The sequence below is a fragment of the Perca flavescens genome, chromosome 22 (assembly GCF_004354835.1).
Source record: "Perca flavescens isolate YP-PL-M2 chromosome 22, PFLA_1.0, whole genome shotgun sequence".
NCBI lineage: Eukaryota > Metazoa > Chordata > Actinopteri > Perciformes > Percidae > Perca > Perca flavescens.
In genome coordinates, this window is record NC_041352.1 from 16775278 (window position 1) to 16798182 (window position 22905).

The 22905-nt window shown below is 41.8% G+C and overlaps 1 protein-coding gene across 7 annotated transcripts in view; it reads right to left on the reverse strand.

Moving 5' to 3' along the window:
* Window positions 1-87: 87 nt before the first annotated feature.
* The window catches only part of kiaa1217 (KIAA1217 ortholog), an 89028-nt gene continuing 66210 nt past the window's right edge, over window positions 88-22905 (reverse strand). For 5 of the 7 annotated variants that reach the window (XM_028568880.1, XM_028568881.1, XM_028568884.1 and 2 more), the window contains 16 exons: window positions 17323-18170; window positions 15717-15821; window positions 15139-15188; window positions 13260-13399; window positions 12970-13145; window positions 10971-11101; window positions 10064-10211; window positions 8930-9404; window positions 8489-8687; window positions 8069-8358; window positions 6975-7130; window positions 6537-6659; window positions 5189-5269; window positions 3442-5091; window positions 2803-2934; window positions 88-1765 (listed from right to left, as the gene is read on the reverse strand). In XM_028568880.1, the coding sequence (XP_028424681.1) occupies window positions 1226-1765; window positions 2803-2934; window positions 3442-5091; window positions 5189-5269; window positions 6537-6659; window positions 6975-7130; window positions 8069-8358; window positions 8489-8687; window positions 8930-9404; window positions 10064-10211; window positions 10971-11101; window positions 12970-13145; window positions 13260-13399; window positions 15139-15188; window positions 15717-15821; window positions 17323-18170 (5244 nt within the window). In that variant the 3' untranslated portion in view covers window positions 88-1225. Of the gene's footprint in view, window positions 1766-2802; window positions 2947-3441; window positions 5092-5188; window positions 5270-6536; window positions 6660-6974; window positions 7131-8068; window positions 8359-8488; window positions 8688-8929; window positions 9405-10063; window positions 10212-10970; window positions 11102-12969; window positions 13146-13259; window positions 13400-15138; window positions 15189-15716; window positions 15822-17322; window positions 18171-22905 lie in introns of all 7 variants that reach the window. The other 2 variants (XM_028568886.1, XM_028568885.1) reach the window with 2 other exon arrangements.

Consider the following 22905-nt stretch of genomic DNA (forward strand, 5'->3'; position numbering starts at 1 on the left):
ACACGCACACGCACACGCACACGCACACGCACACGCACACGCACACACACACAAACAGGAAGCAAGAAACTGATAACAATAAAAACATTGAAGCTCAATGCATTACAAGCATGCAAGTCTTTATTTTTGCTACTCCAACACAGTTTTTGTCTTTACCACATTGCTCCTTTATAGTATGATTTAAAGCTTTACAAAAATGAGAGAAAACCAGATATTTACAAAATCTATCTGTGCAAACATAATTCTTCTTTTACACCACTCTCCTAAATTATTTGAAAGGCATGCATACAAATAAACTTTGGTATGTTAACAAAACTACTTATTTTCTTAGTAGAAGCATCTATGTACATGTGGGAGAACTGATTCACTTTTTAGTACAGTTTACATTTAGACAACAATACATGTTAACTTAACAAACCAAGACCAGCAGTGCAAACACTGAGGTCAATACTTCAGCCATCACACCAAGAGAGTGCATGTAAACTCCCCTAAATCTTGTGACTGAGTTAGGCCTGAAGTGAGTCATTGTACTACAACTTTGGCAAATAGGCACACTAAAATGAAAACTTTTGTTATTTATCATAACAGATTTACATATCTGTAAAAGAAATTGGCAGTTCATATGGGTGAAAAATGAGAAAATTCTCTTGGAAAACAGAAGTTAACAATGAATTCAACTTTCAAATGTCTGTATACATATGTATACACTCATAAAAGGCATTTACAAGGGCTGTGTTGAATGTCTGGCAACATAAGAAATATAGAAGATTAAATATACTATGGTTATTCAATCTCTGGTTTGAAAAATAAAACAACATTTTTACATGGTACTTTGTGATTGTACATCAACTCTATATTCCCTATTCATAGCTACAGCAAGAAAAATAGATTTCCAACACCATGAGAGCCTTCCACTTCAACTACAAAGCGGTAAAACTACACATTTTTTTAATAAAATATTTTATCAGAACATCTGGTACACATCCAAAAAACAATCAGAATCTAAGTAAGTATTTTTCAAAACTGAAAATTGCAATTAATAGGAGATAAGCATTGGTGAGAGAATGTCAGTGTCAAATAAAACATGAAGTGGGGGAGTGCATCACTTAATACTTTTACAAAAACGTTCAAAAACAGAAATAAAAACAGCAAACCAAAACTATATATAATGAAACATGACCAGCTCTACCTGCTATGCGGTAAAGCCAGAGGGGCGATAATGAGGCTAGGTAGTGTCCTTAGCTGCTGTGGCTGTTGGGATGCAGGATTTGCCGCTGCTGCCGTTGTGGGACCTGTAGCTGGTGAAGCTGGGGGTGTGTATGGTGCGGATGCTCTTTCCACCTGGGCCCAAAGGTGTGGGCGACAGAGGGGAGGGGGAGGAGGATGAGGAGGAGAATGAAGAGGAGGAGGAGGAGTGCACTCGACCATTCTGAGTCTGCGAGGAGAACGAGAGAGCTTTACCTGTGTGCTGTGAGGGTGTGGGGAGTTTGAGGGATCCGTTAGACAGGGAGGGGATGTGGGAGGAGGGTTGGGAACCGGAACGAGGAGTGTGAAAGGACAGGATGGATGACTTTGTCACAGAGGAGGAAGAAGAGGAGGAGGAGGAGGAGGAGGAAGAGTTAATGGGATTAGTAGCATCTGAGTTTGGTGCAGACTGGGAGCTGCCTTTAGTAGAGCTAGGATAAAAAGCAGGGATTTTAGAGGTGGGTATAGTAGGGGAAGTAGTTTTATGATCCCCTCCCACTCTTTTAGCACTTCCGTTAGCCTGCAAACAGAAATGCCAAAACAGATACTGGTTGTCAAAAAAGAAATCTGGTCAAATAATACATATGAAAGGCAAGACGATGTTAAAAAAAATAATAACTACAAGTTATACACATAGAAACTCACTACGACTACACAAACATTAATATTGCTGAGACACAACTAAAAGACATATACAGGTCTGTTTTTTACTAGATTATATGAAGAGTGAGACACATTGAACTGAGAGACATGTTACCAAGAAACAGAACACTGCAAGGGTTAGACCGTGCGATGGCAGACAGGAGGGGCATCTCTACAGACTGCCTCTGTTAAGAGTTAGGCCTCGTCAAGGGGCTATGGGGGGGAATTCACAAGGCAAAGATGCATACGAAGGCTGGAGAGAATGAGATAACAGTGGGGTTAGAAGTTTGAAGAGTGGGAGCAGACAGGGGGAAATGTGGGCTGGTATTCCACTGAAACTGACGGTGCAAGATGGTGAGTTGTGGCGTGGTCTTGAGGGTAAGGAAATATATCACCGTGAGGTTAAGAAGCTGTGCAGTAATGTTGGGTTTGAGCAGAGGTGCATTGTAAGAAGGGAGGAGCATAGCCGAAAAGTCAGTTAGGTTTGTGTTTTAACGTAGCCATAAGCATCCTGGGATTTGGCAACACTGTTTAGGAACTCAGCTGTGATGGGAACTGGAGATGTGATGATGACAGAGTAGGATTCCACTTTTCTTTGCCATTTTTCCTTCTTTTTTTTGTTTAGTCACCAACACAGTGAAAACCATGAGCAGTGTAGACATGCAAAAGCATACAGTACAGTGATGTTATGGGGTAACAGTCAAGAGTCAAACATGCCTTCTTGTCAGAGCAGACTCGAGAGAAACATTAACAGATCCACAGTCGCCACCGTGGTGACTTTATTATTATTTTTTCAACACTTGAAATCTCACAGCTTTGGTACTCTTTTTTTTGTTATAATACATGCCTCATGTTTTTTTTATCCCTATATGTTTGATTCCTTTTGTCTCTGGTAAAACCCTACAGTAAAACTACCTGTCGGAACTGCCTCTGAGCGTCCTGCAGTTTTTGCTGTTTTCCTGCTTTGTCAGTAGTACCCGGCGACTGCCTGGACTTCGCAGACAAAGGGACGGGCATCCGACTAGTAGGGGAAGCGACACTGGTGTTCTGCAAGGGGATCCAAACGAAAAACAAAACAAGAAATAAAACAAAAGAAAGAAAAAAACACACCATATAGGAAGCATGAAAAATCAAGGCACTAACAGGTAACACCTCAACGATCAACACCAGTGAAAGATCATGCACCCAGTGGGACCATTAACCTTTAAGTCAATACACAGTAGTACATGCAGTCAAGAATAAGGAAGATATCAGAGCTTAATCATCATAAGAGTGTTTTTGATGATGAGTTCGCCACTTGCTGAAAACCTCAGAGGTTTAGCAATGAACTGAAAAACATGGTAGCCAGGAACCCAACAAAATGCCACCCCCAATCATGTCACCATGATTTCACAGAGGGAGAAAGACACAGGGGACATTTCCAATAATTCCAAGCACCCGTGGAGTGGATTAATGATTTTGTAATTTCAGTGGTTAGGGTTGGAGTGAAGGGAGGTTGTAAACTGAAAAAGAAGGACCCAAAGCCTCCCTGAGCAGCAAGAGCTAGAGAGAGACCTGTTGTACGGTGCTGGGGACACTGGGGACGGTTGTGGTGGTAGTGGTGGTAGTAGGGATGACTACAGGGCGAGGAAGGAGCTGAGGTTTAGTCTTCTTCTGCAAATAATTTTTGCTGGGTACCTTAGGGCCTGACCCTCTGGAGGTAGGGAGAGAGGAGGACCTCTTCAGCCCCACTCCTTCTGAGCTTTTCCCATTCCCTGCTTTCGCTTCCTCCGTGCAGACTGGCTCCCCAGGGGAGCATGGTCCCATCTCACTGATAGTGGTCTCCAGCTGCTTGATGGTCTGCTCCAGGCTGTCCAGTGTCTTGTAGGTGTTCTTCCGTATCTCATCCGTCCTGTAGAGGGAGTCGGAGTTCTGCCTCTTCAGCGCGACTGAGCCTGTTGCCTTGGGAGCATCTGCCAAGGATTTTGAACGCGTGATCTCAAATCTCTTTGCTTCTTTGTGCTGCTTGACAGTACCGTCGGGTTCCTCCTCGTCTTCATACACAACCACCTGTAAAGTCTTCTTGCCTGACTTGGTGCCCGTGCGAATCGCCTGGGTCAGTGCGGCAAGCTGTTTCTTAGGGAACTTAAACTTGAACTTCTTCTTAACATCCTGCTTAGCGTCACCATTTGACTCCGAGTTTACACCACTGTCCGTCAGCTCAGAGATTGAAGACGAAGATGAGGATGATATGCTAAAGTGGTCTGCAGTGACCCGTGACGTGATGACGTTTATGCCATCGACCACCTCAGTCCCTCCCTCTTTAACCTGCAGTCCACCACTCCTCTCCGTGTCCGACTCCTCACTCTCCTCCTCGATGCACTCTGCCGCAAGCATCCTGTCCAGTTCCTCCTCACATTCAAAGACGGTGGACAGGCGCTTGTATGCTGAACGGATGTCCATGGGCTCGTCAAAAATGATGATGACGGGCTTTTTGTTAAAGCCATTATTCTGTGGCCCATTGGGATCCGCTGTGGCGTTCCCTCGGTTAGTGGCGCTACCCACAGTAACAGTCTGGACACTTCCTTTCTTGGCATTGACCAGGTCCTGGTACTCGCCACAAGACAGGGCCTGGACTTTGCTGTTAGTGATCATAAATGCTATGTTGTCAGGGGGTGGAGGTGCCTCTTCTCCAGGTAAGTCAGGACTAAGACTAGCCTCCTCATTACCCTCCTCACAGTTACCTTTAGGTGGATCACTGTCGTCACTAAGAGCCTTTTTAGGTGGAGCAAGAGAACTTTTAGGCGCCTCTCTTAAAGTACTGGTTGTTGTGGTTGCCACAGGCTCAGGTATTATATTCTTTCTAGCAGAAACATGTTGCTGGATGACTTTACTTTTCTTTTCAGTGTTAATTTTATTAAGGTTTTTCCCCTTCTCCATTTCTGTACTGGTCTTCAAAGATTCGGAGCGTTTAACTTGCTTCCTTGGAAGTTTGAATCCATTCAGTCCCACAGGTTTAGGTGATATAGGTGGAGGTGTTATAGGTGGGGGTGATTTGGGTGGTGGAGACAGTGGTGGCTGCTGCTGGCTTGGAGAATTGTCGTTAACATTGACATTTGACACCTGTGATGGAGGTTGTGTGGGCTCTCGATGTTCGGGGGTTTCCTCCGTTCCTGGCGGGGGTGGATGCTCTTTGGGAATCTGGCCAGTCACATAGTATATGACCTGAAAAAGTAAAGAAGTAGCTGTTTAAAATCTCTCAAAATCTAGAACAAACATGAACTATACATTAATATAATTAATAAAAGAAAGTCATACATACCCCTTGGCTCTGTCGGACAGTAGTATTCCCATTTTCATCTGTGTCTGGGTCATTATCCTCTCGAGTGGGCTCTGAGCTCTGCTAGGACAGTGTGTGAGGGAATAATATTACTGTGCAACTGGTGTGTCAGGTTTCTGTGGGTTAAGTGTGAATTCACATACATCGCAGTAACATCCGCAGCACTGCATTGGGCCATTACCTTCTACAAGGCAACAGCAAAATATAATTTATTTGATATTAAATGCTGTATATCCAACTGCATGCAGGGAAAATGAATACATCTTACGTTTTAAAAGCTAAGACTATAAGCTGCTTTATTTTACAACAGCCAAATCAGCTTCTTTATGATGGTTAAATCCTGTCTGTTCTTTTTTGCACTTCCACTGTTGATAATACGGCAAGTTTTTATTTTAACAAGAAACTGCTTCTCCTTCTGGTTCTAGAGAATTAAAATAACCTTTACACATCCTGTTTTACATCTTGTTCACACAGTACATCCTGCTAGTACTACGCAAAGCGCCTCTCACACTACTTCCCTTTAGGGAAATAACTGTGTCTGTTACCATCTACTCATTTTAACTTGGTTGTAAACTAGTCAAATATGTTGCACATGAACAGACCTGTCCTTGTTGTCACATAAATTAACAAAATCATATTAAATGTGTGTATTGTTTAATCAAAATGTGAAAAAATATAGGTTTGTGTTGGTTATTTAGGTGTAAAGCTGGGAAAGCAAACTGAAGTCAAGTTGTGCAAAGACAAAGAGAAACAGAAAAGTAATCCCTCAGAAAAGTATAAGTGGGTGAGAGAAGCATGCAAAGGGGCCTGACTGACCTCTAATGAACCAAGTCTGCAAAAACAGTTTGTGTCTGCAAAGTGAGTTTTAACTATGTTGTTTCTCTCAATTGTCAATCATTTTTTTAAAGAAATATCTTTTCTGCTGATTTTGTATTAAGACACGTAATTAAAGAAAGACACAAGACGATTTAATTGCCTGTAGAATACAGTGCCGAGGTCTTTATTGACAAGTGATAATTAAATCAGTGGCAAAACACATCAATGTCTGATCCAGGTGCACAAAAGACACAGCATCTATTCAGAGGCTTCATTTTATGCAGACTTAATCCTGAAATATATTCAAGCTGAGATATCCAGCAGAACCAAAATAGGGAAGGAAACTGAGGCAGCAAGGAAAGGAGCTTTTTGGAGACAGCTGTTACAGGTTTCTCTCGAGCCAAAGCAAGGGTGCAGAAGTTGTAGAAGGGTTAAGACACAGCCATCCATTGTATCAGACAGTGGGCAGAGGCAGGCAGTTAGGTGGGTAGCTGCACGGCGACGTATATTTTACCTTTTTCTCTTTGAGGGGCATTAAGGCCCCTGGTCTTAGTTCTCTGATTTGCGGTTCAATTCGAGAGGTGGGTTCTACCAAATTTTTCACCCCTACATCCTTAACTGTGCACTTCTGGAATACCTGAAGAGTGAAGAAAGGTGAAGGGGAAATGGGAACAAGGATTTTGAGGAGGAAAGAAGTTTGAGTACCTTCACCTTTGTCACGGCTGTAGAACCCGACACGTGACAAAGTTACAATCAAAATCAAGTAGTTAACTCCTTTGGCGGCTGTGAGTGCTCATCTTTTTTCCAGAAAGACAACCACCATGGGAAATAATGAAAAACCCACTCCCGCAATGAAGAAATCAACCAAAACCAACGGACAGTACACTAATTGATTGTTTTTATTCACATGTTTGAGGGAGAGAGAGAGCTTAAGTGTACATGTGCATCTAACCTGGAGCTCTGCCATGATCTTGTCCCCTTCATCCTCCTCCTCTCTGGTAATAGAAGCAGTGATGGGGGGAGGGGTGGCTGGCTTCGGCTTGGTCTCTGGTGGCACCTTGTTGGGCTTGGGTTGGGGACTGGGAGGTGGAGTGTCCTCTTCACCCTCCTATTAGAATTTTTAGAAGAAAATAATATAGTCATAACTTTTCCAACCAGCCATGCTAGCTGTTTCCCCCCATTCTTCCACTCTTTATGTTAAGCGAAGCTAAGGGCCTCTTGGCTCTTGCTCCATACTTGTAGTGCGTTCCATTTACGTCACACCCGAGTTGAATGCGTTCCATTTACAAGTCAGATTTTTCATTGTAGGGTTAGCGCTAGCCAGGTTAGCCAATGTTACCAATACAAGTTGATAACAACGCATTACGCTGTTTTTATGCATACAAACACTGTAACAACATGTCCACCAGGGTTGGAAATTAGCACCAGCCACCAGCCAAATGCTGGTAAAATATGTAAGTGGCTGCTTCACTCACCAGCCAAAAAAACAATGGTAATCTATTGAGTGGCTGGTAGAGTTTAGAATCCACAAGCCACATGGCAGGTGGACAAAAACGTTAATTTCCTACCCTGATGTCCACAGATAGAAGTTGGACAGGACTGTGTGTTACGACTGATTTAATTAGACACAAATAAGAAAGAAGTGCTAATAAACTGTATGTTACGACAGATTTCACTACTGTTGATGCACAGGCAGCCATGTTGGATTTTGAGCTCGGAGTACTGCAAGGTTGTTCAATTTCCCAACTTGGAAATCAGAGTTCAGGGGGCCTGTTTCCGACTTTGACATCGGAAATTCCGACCTCCGAGTACAAATGGAACGCACTATTGGCGCACAGATATGAGAGTGGAATTGATCGACTCATCTAACTCGCCGCAAGAAAGCAAAATGTTGAACTATATAAAATGCATTGTATGTTTTACTGTTATTTCTGTTATCATGTACTAAGACTAAACAAGCTTCACTGTTACCAATATGTTATTGCAATGTTTGTAGTTTAAACACACAAAAATACATACAGTGAAAAAAATGAATGGTAGACTGACCTGTGCCGAGACGGACTCCTTCCTGCTGGTGTAGACCACTTCGCCAGAGCGTGTGGTGGTCATACCTGAGCTCGAGCTGGAGTAGGTCTTCCTTGGAGGAGGTGGTGGTGGGGACTTAATGGACTTTTCCATCCCCTGCTTGGTAAAACTTTCAGTGGGGGCTAGCTTGGTGGCAGTCTTGGAGGGTCTCTCCAGTGCAGGTTTGGCTGGTTTCTCCAACACAGGCTTTTGGAGTTTCTGAGGCCCCTTCTTGCCTGGTTCGTCAGACTGAGGCTCAGACTGGGATTCTTCTGTCATACAAAAACAACAGAGATGAAATTATATTAACATACATTTAAATGTGATCTAATAGCAATACAATGTAAAATGCGTGGAGGTCATGTTTGTGTCTTAAAAGTTACATTTGTGTTAGATTTGTACCTGTCGGTGACTCCACAGGCTTGTGGATGTCTGCTTGTTCTGCAGTGGCAGCAGGGGGAAGTGCTGGGTTCTCTTGCATGTCTAGACTGGGAATGCCCTTCATCATGTTGGCCTGGGCCTCCTGGAGGATCTTTTCAAACTCTTTACCATCATAATGACCCATGTTCTGCCTCCTCTCTTCCCACTCCTTCTCTGCTGCCTACAGGTTGAATACAAGAAAACAGAGAGAAAAAGTTCCTCACAAGTTCTTTGAATCTGAGTGGGGGTATTTTATTCCTATGACAACAACAAAAACTAATGAACTACAGGGGTGTTAAAGGGCAAAGTAACAGTTGACATTTACAGGCTGTTAATTAGAGCAATGAAACATCACCACAGCTTTACTATGTTGGGTAAAAATATATCAAGACCAAATGACAATTATAAGGTGACTAAACATACCTTTATGCACATGGCTCTGTTTTTGCTCTTGTCCTGACTGTTCTGGAGCTCTTCTATGACAAGACCCGTGCCGTTGACATTATTCACTGGGTACCCTTGTGTCTTCTTATTACGGGCAGGACTCGGTGGATCCGAGGCTGCCCCCTTGGGAGATTCCCAGCCTTGATTCTTGCTCGGGTTGGGACTGGGGGTGTGAGAGGGGCTGGGGGTGAGCGGTGGGCTGGGCTGAGCTGTCAAGGCTGCAGACTGCTGGGACTGCTGCATGTGGACCCGGGAGCTCTGGACATGATGGATGATCACCGGAGAGGCAGGCATCACCTCTGATTTGATAGTGGAGCTCTGGGGCTCCAGTGGGGCTGATGTGGAGCCAGCTTCTGCAAGGGCTTCTGCTTCTGCTGCTTCTGCTGAAGGGCTGTTGTCCACTTGGACATTAGCAGTGGGATCAGGTCCTTTCTGAGGGCCCTCAGTAGCACATCTGCACAGAGGAGGGAATAGTAGATGATACAAACCGACAATCTTACTTCACTAGGTCACTCCCTTATAAATGACATCAATATTTTAATAACAATATATAACATTGATAGAAATCCATTTACAACCACATATGTGTGGTCTTTTAAATTTGTCCTCCAGATTGAAAATACATCAAACCCTATAATAAAGTTGACAAAATGTTTTGATTAATTCTGACTTGAGGGGTAAAAGCACCACCAAACCTATGACACAGTGTCTTGTGGTTTGGCGAGTTTTTCGGGTAAAGGACGAGAGTCATGGAGGGAGAGGGAGAGAAAAGTTGAGAGTAAACTTGGTATCTGTGGCATATTAAAATGGAAATGAGGCGCTGCAGTGTCCACCAAATTAATTCACTTATCGGTTCAGTGAAGGCGATGGAAGTAAATCAAGCTGGACGCCACACTCCTCTGTCAATGCGGACTGACCTCTTTGATGGGATGAAGTCAGGTTTGCCAGTATAATCAAAAAGTACAATCACAGAACCCCTGTGAGACGCGCCGCAGAGTGCTTTTTGTTTTCATCTTCAATTCCCTCTCTCAATCTCAGCCCCCACACTCCAGCACTTCTTCTCCTGCTCCTTACTTTATCTCAACTGGCATTTTTTCTTCATCATTCCTTTACCTTTTCAGACTGCTGAGTGTATCAGTCAGGCTCTTGACCCTTTTCAGCATGCTTTCCAGTTTATGAGGCTCCTCCTTCAAAAACTTGACAGCTTCCACTTCCACCCTGAGCACAGACCGCATTCTCGTTTGTAGGGCTGGGAACTCTCCTAAGGAAACACACAGAGAAACATAGCAAACATAACAGAAAAAAAGGTTTTCAGAAATACCTCTATTGAACAATTAAATAATTACACAGCCCCTGAGATAATACACTTTTTTCTTAAAGATTATTTTTTGGGATTTATTTGACAGGACAGCTTGAAGACAGGAAAGGGGAGGGAGAGGAAGGACAACATGCAGCAAAGGGCCATGGGTTGGATTCGAACCCAGGACCTTGCCAAGAACTCAGCCTACATGGGGTACATGCTCTTACTGGATGAGCTAGAGGTCACCCTGAGATAATACACTTTTATGGTAGGTTTTACATATAAGTCTGGAATAGGAGGAACATCCATCATATCAGCAGTAAATCATTTAATAATATCACTTAACAACTTTCAGCAGAATTCTATCGTGGAGATATGATCTAGCTGTGATACTGTTCTCCAAATGTATTGTCCAAATTAATGATTCAGTTCAATCTATAATAAAAAACCAGCAAAAGAAGTTATTCTGAATTTCAAGAATTTGGTTTCATGTATTATGTAATCCATAATTGTGGAACACAGTTTAATGCTTTGAATATCAGTTTAACTGTGTCTTTGCATACATTTAACATCTCATGATATACGTATACTGATATTGGAAAATAGCCCAAAGATTATTTTAATCATGTAGCCCATCCCTATTGGCTTACATCCAATATTTAAGGCCAGATGGCTATACACAATATTGTGGCAGTAATGGGAATATTATTGTTGTCTTACCTTTGAGACCTGACAGAGATTCTCCCACCTTCCTCAGAGTCACCGCTCCCTCCTCCACGTCCTTCAGGGTCACTACTCTGTGTGTCGCTGCGGAGTCTTTCTGCAGAGAGCCTACATACTGCTCCAGCTCGCTGCAGAGGCAAACAAAATGCACAATGGAAAGAATAAATCATTTAGATTTGCAACAATTGGTCAGTAAATTGAATATGGAACTCTACAATGGCAGAAAAAAAAGTAAACTCATTATTAAATGTTTTAATGTATAAATGTAATTCCACTTCGGTGACTATTTTTTTTTTCTGTTATACTGAAATGTATCTACTCAGGCACAATTTGATTGAGAGAAAGACTTTTTACACTACTATTAACATTTTATTTACTCTTCACAAACACCAGGGGGCAGGACACAATTGTTTATTTTAATATCAAACAGTGATACTGATTGGGCAAAGGTGAGAGCAGAGTCTTGGACAAGATCCAAAAAAAGAGAAAGAAACTAGATCATGTGTAAAATATGTACAAGGCCTAACACTGACAATCTACATTAGATTGCTTAGTCTAGATTGGATGTCATCCCAAAACCACAAATGTTTACACACTGAATGAGGGCTTATTCGTATGAGAGCACTTCCTCTCATAGAAAACACAGCACGCTGCTTCACAGCCATCCCAGTGCTCGGGAAAAATGGCCACTCCGCCGGGAAATGTGCTAAAAGATAACATTGTGTGCAGTGTTGGATTGCATGAGAGAGACTAAAATGGTGTTTCATTGTGGCCAGGGTACCCCTGAGAAACACTCTTTTATAGAAATCCCCTAAAGGGAGTGGGAAAAGTAATAAGGAGACAGTGTGTTAAATGCCCTGCTATGCCAAGGTCTGTTGGTAATAGGAATGATGATGGGAAGTTCCAGCTGAGGACAAAAGGAAACTGACTTTACTTTTTTATCGAGCCTCCCACAGACAAAAACAGATACAGTACGTCTCCATAATGTACATCTCTGTGTGTCAGAGTATAAGAGGCAGCCTTCAAAGATACCCTAATGAAGTACTTGATACAGCATTTTCTCAAGGAATCATCAAGTACCTTTTCACATACTGTAAATTCCTGTTGTCAGCTGAAAGATCATATGAACATATAACCTAACCAACTACTTAGATAAATGTCATCAATACAAACCATCCTATTAAAAACTTCTAATTTGTCCTTGCTTTGTCCTGGGATTACTGACAAACTATTCCACATAGTACCAGTTTCATTATTTAAAAGTACAGAGCATTTTTAGTTTTGCCACAGAGGTATACAATGTTACCCTTATGGGTCATGATACATTTAGTTCTCCTATTAAAAGGGCAGTGGTTTTAACACCACATTCTCCCACTGGTCTTAAAGCCAAGCAACTCTAATTACCAAGCCGTGTTTTGCTGACTCACAATTGGCTGAATACCAAGAGTAACAGAGAGTTTAATCCACTGAGTTCCCCCTGTTAATTTCTCTGTCTCCATGAGCTGCTATCATTGTGTTTGTTGGAACATATGTTCTCCACTCTCTAGCAAGACAAGACTGTTTGACCTTGCCTGTAAACATCCAAACAAAAAAATATTCAATTACTGCTCCTTGTTGGCTAAATGAGGCAAGTGAATTAAAATAAGCGCAGGTTAGTTCCCCCACAGTTATTGTTCTAGTCTGCTGTCTCGGAGAGGCAGGCACCGCTTGCCTGTTTAAACATGTGAGCTGTAATTTGAAGGGTGTTGGCTTTTCAAAGAGTAAGGAGTTAGGAGTGAATATCACAGGTAAGCTGATAAAAATGAAGCCTTTTGGGGATTTCCTATAAATTGAAACACCTTGACTAGAGCTGCATGGTTGTGTACTAAATAATCTCTAATACTTACAACAATAAACATTCAGTAATGAATGCAAACAACCACATCTATCAATTATAAACTATATAAAACACAGCACCTGTTATGTAAGATAATCAGTGAATTTTGAGCAGCCTTACCCAAGCTGTATGAGGACACGCTCCTCCAGACCCAAGTACTTGTGCCTGTCCTCTTCAACCAAAGCTCTCTGCCGTTGCACAGGGTCCTCCAGACCCCGCATGGCCTCTGCGAGTCTAACACTGATTTCCTGCTCGGCCCGCTTCAGCTGGACTCGTAATGCCTCCTGGTTCTGGAGCTGAGGGGATGCACATAGTGGGAATAACATATTAAGACCTAGCAGACCAACCATACAAAGCTGTAGTGGAAACTAACACTGTAATTAATTAAAAAAAGGAAAAACAGGTCTTGCCTGCAGCTGTCTCATCTGATGGAGTTGCATCCTGAGGTCAGAAACATTCTTCCTGAACTGCAGGAGGTTGACTTTGAGAGGAACTGGGCCCTTGTCTGATGGAGCTGTATTGCTCTTGGGAGCCAAGACTGGGGAACCACCTGTATTGGTGGCGGTGGGGGGAATGTTATAGCTTGTTACTGAAAAAATTTTAACTAAATAACACAGTGAAAATGAGACTTAAAACTATTAAACAGGCACATAAAAGTGAAAATGTAGTTCTTTCCTTTAGAGGAAGTAGACAGAGTTGTTATTTCCAAACCCTCACTCTGACTTCACTTGACAAATTATTGGTTAGATTGTACATGTCTGCATACACATTTTCCCTGGCAACACACTCGCCTGACTTGATGTCCCTAATGTTTAGTACTGCTTTCCTGAACTCTCTGTGGCGTCCTTTTCCCCCCTGCACAAGAAGCCCACACATACTGCCCCTTCATATTGGCTGCACCTCTGAAATGTCTGTCAGCAAATTTCGGCATTTCAGTCACTGCTATAGAGATGGAGAAAAGGTTGAAACCATGGAAACCAGGGGAGGTAATATTTGTGGTTTGGGTGAGCGTCCCTAAATCGCCAACAACAATAAGAATTTAACTCAATCCTTTAAAAACTCCAGTATGAGTTCTGACTGTAATGACCTTTTTATATTTTCACTGCACATCTAAAAACAGAGGATGGTCATTCAAGGGAGAACTGAGTCAATTTAATGCTCCGTCAACTCACAGTGGGTTTCTTTCAAGACTTCAACGTTAAAAAAAAATATATATATATATATATATTATGTGAGCACCACAAATTAAATTTCATTCACCTGTACTGTATTGGCTCAAAGACAAATATCTCAAATCGTGGGCAATAAAACCCAAACTATGCACTTGGCTAGGTAACACTGTAGGTAAGTGATAATACATTTGCTTTGAAATTTGGGAGAACAAATTTCTTAAACCTCAGAAACATAAGGTCCATTAAACAAAGTAAGTTCTCTGCCTGTGAGTTACACAATAGGTCAGGGAATGTTCAGAGTGCACTCTAAGCTCCCTTGACACAGAAACTCACCCTGTGTTGGGGCAGTAAAAGAACAATCTTTTGTCTTCATAATCCCAAAACTCTATTCACAACATATTCCTTACATACTACCTGACAGCTGCCTAGACTTGAAGTACAGGTTACAATGCACACTGCTGTTGTGTTTTGGGCCTTGGGGACACAGAGTCCATCAAAAGAAAGTGCAGGATGTGTGGTAACAACGAAGAAACATTTGATAAATGGCAACAACAAAAAAACAGTGCCACTGAATTCTCATGTTAGATGTAGAAGCAGTCTGGCGAGATCAACGCCCACACTCTAACTTTTCTGATGTTTTGGAGATTTGCTCAAGCACAACATGACAAGTAAATCCCTCCGAAAGCCACATATGAAATGTGTCACGAGACATGAGATTAGCTCTCAAGACGCATGAATAGCGTTATGTTTTTGCTCTGCCACTGGTGAAGTTGCAGATCTTTTTTATTTGGCCACAGACTGCTACAGAGCCAGAATCACTGAATCATCTTGGCGAGCTTGAGAAGTAATAGCATCTTGTTTTAAGTAGTGCTTTGAGGAGCTTGCCTTGTCTCTTATCTCCAATTAACTGGATGTACGGGGGGAAGCATTGTAAGGAAATATGAACCGACGACAAGCAAAGAAGCCTGACTTTGTTTTCCCTCCCTCCAGCACTGCTCATTGCAGACTGTTGACTGACAGTGATGTGTGGGCTTGTCTGCACAAGACATGATGGCGCTAAAACTCTTTAGAGAGGAAAAAAAGTAATGAAATAGAACAGAATGAGAATGATACCAACCTGAGCTATGTGCACTGTGGGCTGGAGATGATGTCTTCGGTGGTCTCTCGCTGCAGCCAAAGAAAGATTTATAAGAGCAGGATTTTGGTTGCAAAAAAACAGTATTTGGCGTACTTTATTTTTAGGTTTGTATTAGTAAGCACAAACACAATACAACAAAGTAGGATGGGAAAGACTGATAAACCAGTTAGGTTAAAGTGATGTTAATGATGTTAACAAGCTTAATTGGTGTTTAACATAGCACAAACACACAAATTCACTGCAGTCATCAGCATTTCAGACTGACTGTCAAGCGAACATTAACCCAAGGTCTTCACAGAAAAGATCGAAATGCAAAGAGTTGAAATGCAGTCAGAAAAACCATACATAGTCGCTATTTATCTAGAGAGCAATAATTTCAATATCAGATTCACAGTCAAAACTATTTCCTCTTCACCAGACGCCATTTAACCTGAGTTTGATATGGTCATTATAGAGGGGATACTTTATCTTTCCCGGTCTGGCTGGATAGCCAAGCTTTTAATTTCAAACTCAATTCCCCCTGATGCCTCACTCTTTCCTATACTGTGTTTGCTTACCTTAGTAGCTCCTTGGTGCCACTAGTGTTTGGCTCCTTTAAAAGTGCATGCTGAACAAGACCAGTCAAGCTGGCAATCTGTTGCTCCATAGCCTTCATTCGCACTCTGCAGAAACATCAGAAAATTCTACTTTCAACACTGAGGCCTATTGGATATTACAGCAGCCACTAGAGCGAATATTAGCTCAGAATGAAAACGGGAGAGCTGTAACATAATAATCAATTGTTTTTAATCCCCTGACCATGAATCTTTTTTGTGAGATTACACAGTGGAGAATTTTGCAATTATGTCCTGAGTAAATTCCGACTCTGGTCTAACACCACTTGAACCACATTAAGAAAAAGCCTGAATCCAAATGGAATAAACAAGATGGACGACTCAAGACAAGAGAAGAACCCTGAGGTCAAGACTGAGGGTGTTCAAGTCATATTGTTTTTTAAATAAAACAAGAGTGAGTCACAAGTGGTGGCCGCTCAGAAGAGAATGAAAGGACAATTCGAAAATTACAATGCCTTAAGAAAGCCAAACACCAGAAGGGTGAATAGGGGACCAAACACTGAGATTGCTTGGTAAGCCTAGACTTTGGAAAAGAAAAAAACTTTTGTTTTCAGATGTAATCATTTATCTTGAGAAAGGATATGGGGCCAGCTGAGGACACAGGGTGGTTTTAGCTGTGCTGTAGACAATAGACAGACACAAGGTCTATGTGAACACAACAATGGCTAACCTCAGCATCATACAGCATATTTCACATGAATAAATTCTATGACAGCTAGAGAGTGCGCTTAGTGTTGAGACTATGTTTATTTTAAAAGTTAAGTAAAGTACTTTCCCATTCAAATTCCAAAACACTTTTCCCAGTTTCCCAGGGCATTTCTAATGGGGGTTTTGGGCTGCCCAGGTGGTCCTGCCTGATCTGTTTGACTGATTGGTCCATTTAAAATACTTATTCAACCTGGTCAATATTTTCTTTGGTTTTTTTAGGTACGCACATAGCCTCTTTAACCTCCCTTTTAGTGAAACCACGTTTGCCTGTCTAAGTGGCAAGAATCCCTCTTTCTGTGTTTATGTGCTCTCAGTCAGAGTGAACAAACCTAACCCAGGTACCAAAATGTCTGCTGGATTATCCAAACTGAATAGACTCCACAGAGGGTTTGTTGTTAGAACAATAGTCACAGAGTAACAAAAAAATATACAGTGGCTTAGTGGATTCTCCAGATACTGTACTGTTTCAGTGGTGGAAGCTATGTCTGGGTCTAAACACTCTGCAATAATCACTCCAATGTTTGAATAGAGACTGTGAAAACAATGATCAGATAAGCAGAATTGGTTATGTACACAAACCAAACTAATGCATAATAACGTGCATTAGTCTGCTGTTCTTAATGTGCATTGACGCTCAAGACAGTGACAGGGTGGGTTATATTTTTGCCTTCAGTCATGGATGATGAAACAGTCAGAGCTAGGGATTGAAAATCAGCAGCTCATGGTTAGGGTGAAACTGGGATGCAGAGTTAGTCCATGCTCCCATGCAATGTCTCATTATGTCTAAATTTAACAATCCCACAAGCCCACTGTATGTGACATCCGGTCCCCTGGTGCTTACCGTGTGTGATGCTCATTGGCAGCTGGGATGGGCCCCTGGAGGTGACCCTGGAGGTCTGAAACTACAGGTGATCCCATGTTGCTCCGGGGCTTGTTCCCTGCCATATCCTCCTTCCTGAAGGACTGGCGCACAGGGGAGCTTCTCTCCATGAGAACACCATGGGGTGGTACACCATGAGGAGGCCCGCCATGAGGTGGCACACCATGAGGTGGCACACCATGAGGAGGCCCGCATTGGATGTCAATTATCCGTACCTCAGCCATCCGGTGAGGGGATGGGGGAGGAGTTTTGGAGCCCAAAGTAGGCAGCTGGCTGTTTCTGGACTTCTGCCTGTACAGAGAGGGGTGATCCATAGTGTCTGTGGGACTGGGCCCGCTGTAAGAGCTTGTGGAGCGGATGGAGGCACGGTGAAATCCCCCCATGCCATGATCTGGACCATCAAGCCCAGGGCTGGGGTGTGGTCCATGGGCAGTAGCCATGCTAATTCTTCCATCTTGGAGCAAGTATGGGTCTGCATACAACCCCTCATTTCCCCTGGAAAGACTGTGGCTTTTGCCTCCCATGTCCTCATCTGGCTTGACATCCCGTCTCTCCAGAATGGCGCTGGGACAGGGTGAGATGGAGCGGGCCGGAGGGTTGGCATTAGACAGCCGGTCCCTTGGGATAGTGGCATTGCCAGGTATAGAGCCCTGCCGTGGGCCAAATGGGATTCTGGAGGGGGATGGGGGCATGGAGTGGGGAGTTGGGGGGAGTGCTCCCTGCATGGGGTGGTGTGATGGGGGACCCATGGGGGGCTGTCTCAGAGGTTGCGGGCCATCACGACCGGCATGCACCATCTCACTGTGGATCTGTAAAAGTACAAAAGCATATAGACGTGTTATTATACATATAAAACATAAAAATAAAAAAATAAAAAAAGGTTATTACTTGTAAGTAATGCATTCAGAATTGAAAAACAATCTCTCAAATTCAGGATTGGTCAATAAACCAGACTGCATACTTCTGACAGTCTGAGAGCTTCAGCTACTGTTTATTTTGCATATATCCTGTATTTCTGGACTGAAGCGCCTTTGAAACAAAAACAACCATCTAACTCAGTTTACACTGTGCTTTTCAAAGAAAACAGACTGTCAGCAATTTTTCCAGAAGCAGAAAATAGTTACTTGCAAGGCTACTATCCCCAGGTACACACACAGCGTTTCCCTCAAAGTATGTAATACCCACAGGCTTCTATCAAACACTAAATATTACAATACATTCATTAGAAATAATATTATGTTCATAAACACACTATTATTTCTTTGGATGAAAAGTCTGTAGTTCTAAAGTGGAGTGATTTATTTTTTTTTTTTTTCTTTTTTTTACTTTAAACAAATCTGTGATTGTGCTCTTGGGAGATAAAATCTCCAGGGCGAAAAGTTACTTGGTTAATTTTCAACAAGATCTGTTTATGTAAAAAGTCAGCTAATCTGGGCTGTTCTTTAGCCCGACCACCCATAAAGGACCCTTGAAGGCACGTACAATAAACCAAACCTCATTTAACTAGTGGCTTTCCAGGTTAATGGAAATATGAGCTCTCAGGCTCTACCTGGTAAAACTACAAACACAGCAGGTACATTAGAAGTAAAGAAAATGTGGTGGTGAGCCACATGCTGTGTGACGTATGACACATTTAAATTGTCTTATCACATTATCACATTTCTTAGCTTTGTCAGATCTTTGCATTACTTTTTCAACTTCCATATTGAGGGCTTACTTAAAGCAAGTCTAACGTTTTAAAGAAGAAATAACACATTCTTCATGTTACAAGTGAAAGTTGAACTCATAAGCAGCAAAACAAACCTTTTGTCAATTTAATACACTTAAGAGATTTTGCTGCTACAGTATCTTGTGGTTAGCCTGGATAAACCCTGACGAACTTCCGGCAAATTTGAGATTTGCTCTCTCACTTACAACTGAGAAGGGTCTGGTGTCAGCCAGGCTAGCTTGTGGTGGCTAGTGGTAGCTAAAATTAGCTTAGTTAATGTTACCTTTAGATAGATACTGTATTGCTGTGTAACTGACATTAGAGCAAGTTTACTAACTTTAAGGCTCTTCTCCAGTTGTGCTAATGTTATACTCTATGGTCATACTGTCTATCATTTACCATTATCCTAATATTGTCACTTGTGGCCACATTGTTATGAAAAGTTACATTACCAATATATCACAGGCATAGACTAGTTTCAGTTAAAACTAGTAGATTTTTGAGCTTGTGGTGGCTAACGGAAGCTAACGTTAGCATAGTGTTAACTTGATGTATTATGTAGACTAGTTTAAGTTAAAACTAGTGAATTCATAAAGAAAGAACCTACAAGAATGACAACAATATCGCCTACTGAGGTTTATTTCAAGCCTGAGTTCATTTTCGATAGACGTAAACATGTCTCTGTGGTTGCTAGCACAACTGAAATATAGTGTGTAAGGAGTGATATAACCCAGGGATATGTGATATTCTGTGTATGATAACACTGAGCTGTGGAGCGTCTCATGCAGGGCTAAATCCAATCAATCGTTCTTCCTGTCTAGCCCTTTATTGCTGTCAGACAAACAAGCAATTGTTCCTTCAAGGTATGACTCACCGTGGGTTACACCTACATACAAAGACAGGTCGAAACCTAATGCTAAGTTCTTTCACAAACTTAAAGGTACAGTTTTTGACACTGCTTTTTTTTAGTGTTGTCTTTATATATTTCCCCCCCCCGTGCCAATACAGATTATTACAGCGAAAGGAACAAACATTGTGTGTGTGTGTGTGTGTGTGTGTGTGCCAACTGGAAAACAACGGTTTAAAGTGTACAGTAACAAAGGCAGGAATTTTGCTGCTAGTGAAAGCACACAGCCACAATAAATATGGCTGCAACACGTCTGACCAAGCAACAAAACATATTATAATAAATCAAAGAAGCACAGAGCTCCTGCAGACCATAATCAAACCCTAATGACTTTCACTATGCAAGGTGCCTACACACATAGAAAGAAAAGTTGCCCTCTTGTGCAGGAATTTCTCTGGAGCCTTGAATATCATATCTGACTGCGTTGCCAATTCCATCACAGCCTCATAAGAACGTTTTGGTCCAAAAGGCATAACTTTTCAATCTCAAACAAATGTTACATGTCTGGAAGACTTCTTAAAATATCCTTAAAATGCACTGGCTTTATAAAGACAGTCTGTATTTGTCTGCAAAACATGCGTACATTTCTGCTTTGAGACAAAACAGAGGAGTAAAGGCTTGAAAAATAAACACACAAGACCATGTCAGGCAAAGGAGAGGCCGTGTTGAGAAACATTTGGTTTCCACTGAGCTTTTTTAAGCTTCCAATGTTGAGGGCAGCATGTCGGGTAGGAGCGCAGAAAGTCGCCTTGATCTCCTGCCATGTTGGATATGGAGATGCTTCCTTAACTGCTTCACAAACTGCAGAGCCTGCATACATTGTGTCAACATTTAAATAGCTGGCTCTATGGCTGCATAGTGATTTGCTGCTGTGTACATAATGGTGTTGAAAAGAAGATGGGCGCAAAGTGCTAATTATGATGATTGTGAGTAAAAACAAAACAAATGTTCTATTTTGTTTTTAATTTTCGAATAAATACCAAAATTAGGTGGATTGCCCTAAGGAGAACAGAACAGAGATTAGCCAATAAATTAAATCTGTTTACGAAATATCTACTTCAGCTATGTGTACGTAACATCCCTTCTGACAGTCACTATTGACTATGAATACAAAGCACTGCTTTGGGCATGATACCTCACATGAGTACAGATTAATATTTATTTTTTTGTTCGATGAAATATGACAAAAGAGATGTTTCAAATGCAAGAAAATGTCCCCATCATTCTAACAGCCTGCTGCCTATTCTGTGTATTTAGTTACTGTGTACATCTGTTCACCTTAAATCAATTACTGACAGATAAGACGGTTGTTTTCATAACCAGAGACAGCTCTATTTGGTCTAAAAACTTCAATCACAAACAGAGGTAATTGTATGTGATACTTTAAAGTGCCCATATTATGAAAAAAAAAACACTTTTTCTGGGATTTGGGGAGTTATTTGTGTCTCTGGTGCTTCCACATGCATATAAACTTGAAAAAAAAAACATCTATGCGGTTTTGAGTGAGATACGGGTTTCTGAATGTATCCTGCCTTCAGTCTCCGGGTGAGCTGGTCAAAATCGGCAGGGCCGTCTACGTCATCGGCCGAAACATTTGGTGTGTGCTAACAACTTTAGCTACAGTACAACGCAGGATTAGACTTCTTCTAAACGAGGACCCACTTCCAACTCTGCGTGGAATACCTAGTATTGTAGCAGTGTTTTGCCATTGAGAATGAGGTGGCTAACCGTTAGCAACGCTAACCGATAGCCGCTAACTGCTAGAGCTACTGCGTAGTACCTAGCTACTGCGCATTGTGCGACTCCCAACAAAGATGGGATAGTATGATGCCTCACTCTGTAGCAAAAACAGAGAGATTAACACACAAGGTGAAAAGAGGAGCCGCAGCAATGTACAGTACAACAAAAATATGGTGTTTTTTGAAAATTAAACCATGTAAACCTATTCTGGTGCAACCTCAAAATACAATTATGAACCTGAAAATGATATTGGCACTTTAAATGCAATCTGAAGCCTGGCATTCCTGCATGCAAGACAAGAAGACACTCAATAGCCCAAACAGATGTGAAGTATACGCCCCACCCCCTTAAAAAAGTGTTTGAACAGGTGTACAGCTCATTAGGTTGTCGTATTTGCCCTTTTGCTTTGAGTGCCAGGGTTTCTATTTCATTATTAAAAATGTGCTGCCAAAAACTAGAAAGACTTTTTTTTGTCTCTTTTGAAAACAAAACAAACGAGCTTTACAGCTGCCATGAACAGAGACACTGCTTACAACAGGAGTGTACAATGTCTGTGTATGTATCAGAGTGTTAAAACTTGCCAATATGTTTTTCGGCAAAGGGCAGCCATAAAATTGCCATAAGAATTCATATTTTTTAATGCAACAAATGTCATCTTCTAACTTATTTCTTTCAAAGGTCCCGTCATGTGCCATTCATCAACCTGGCTTCCACAACCCACAACCAGCTCCCAATCTGTGTCAAGTGCTGCTTGGTTAAACAATGACAGAACTAATCATGACAACAATCTTTTTCAGCATATCTCTACTTCATGCCTAGATTTCATAATGTTTGCACAAGAGCCCTTGGAAAGTTGCCTTGCTTCTTTTTGCTTAATCCATTTTAATTCATCCAGTACAAAAAATATTTTTCAATCCTGCTGATTCAGCAAATGCCAGAGTTGTGAATTAGGCAATACTGTAAAAAGAACTGAACAAAAAAGGATGAGAAAAGCTGATCCACACAATTAATGTTCTTCTACTGTGGCCAGCTAGCAACCTTTCCTGCTCTGAAACTGTTTGCACTATTACATTCCCATTTCACTTTTTCAGTTGAAGCTTTTTTTGCCATCTTTTTTCTCAAATGCCTTTTGTTCACTTCCCTTTGAAGGACCCCATCACAGAGAGGCAGCCGAAGCAACTTGTCTGTC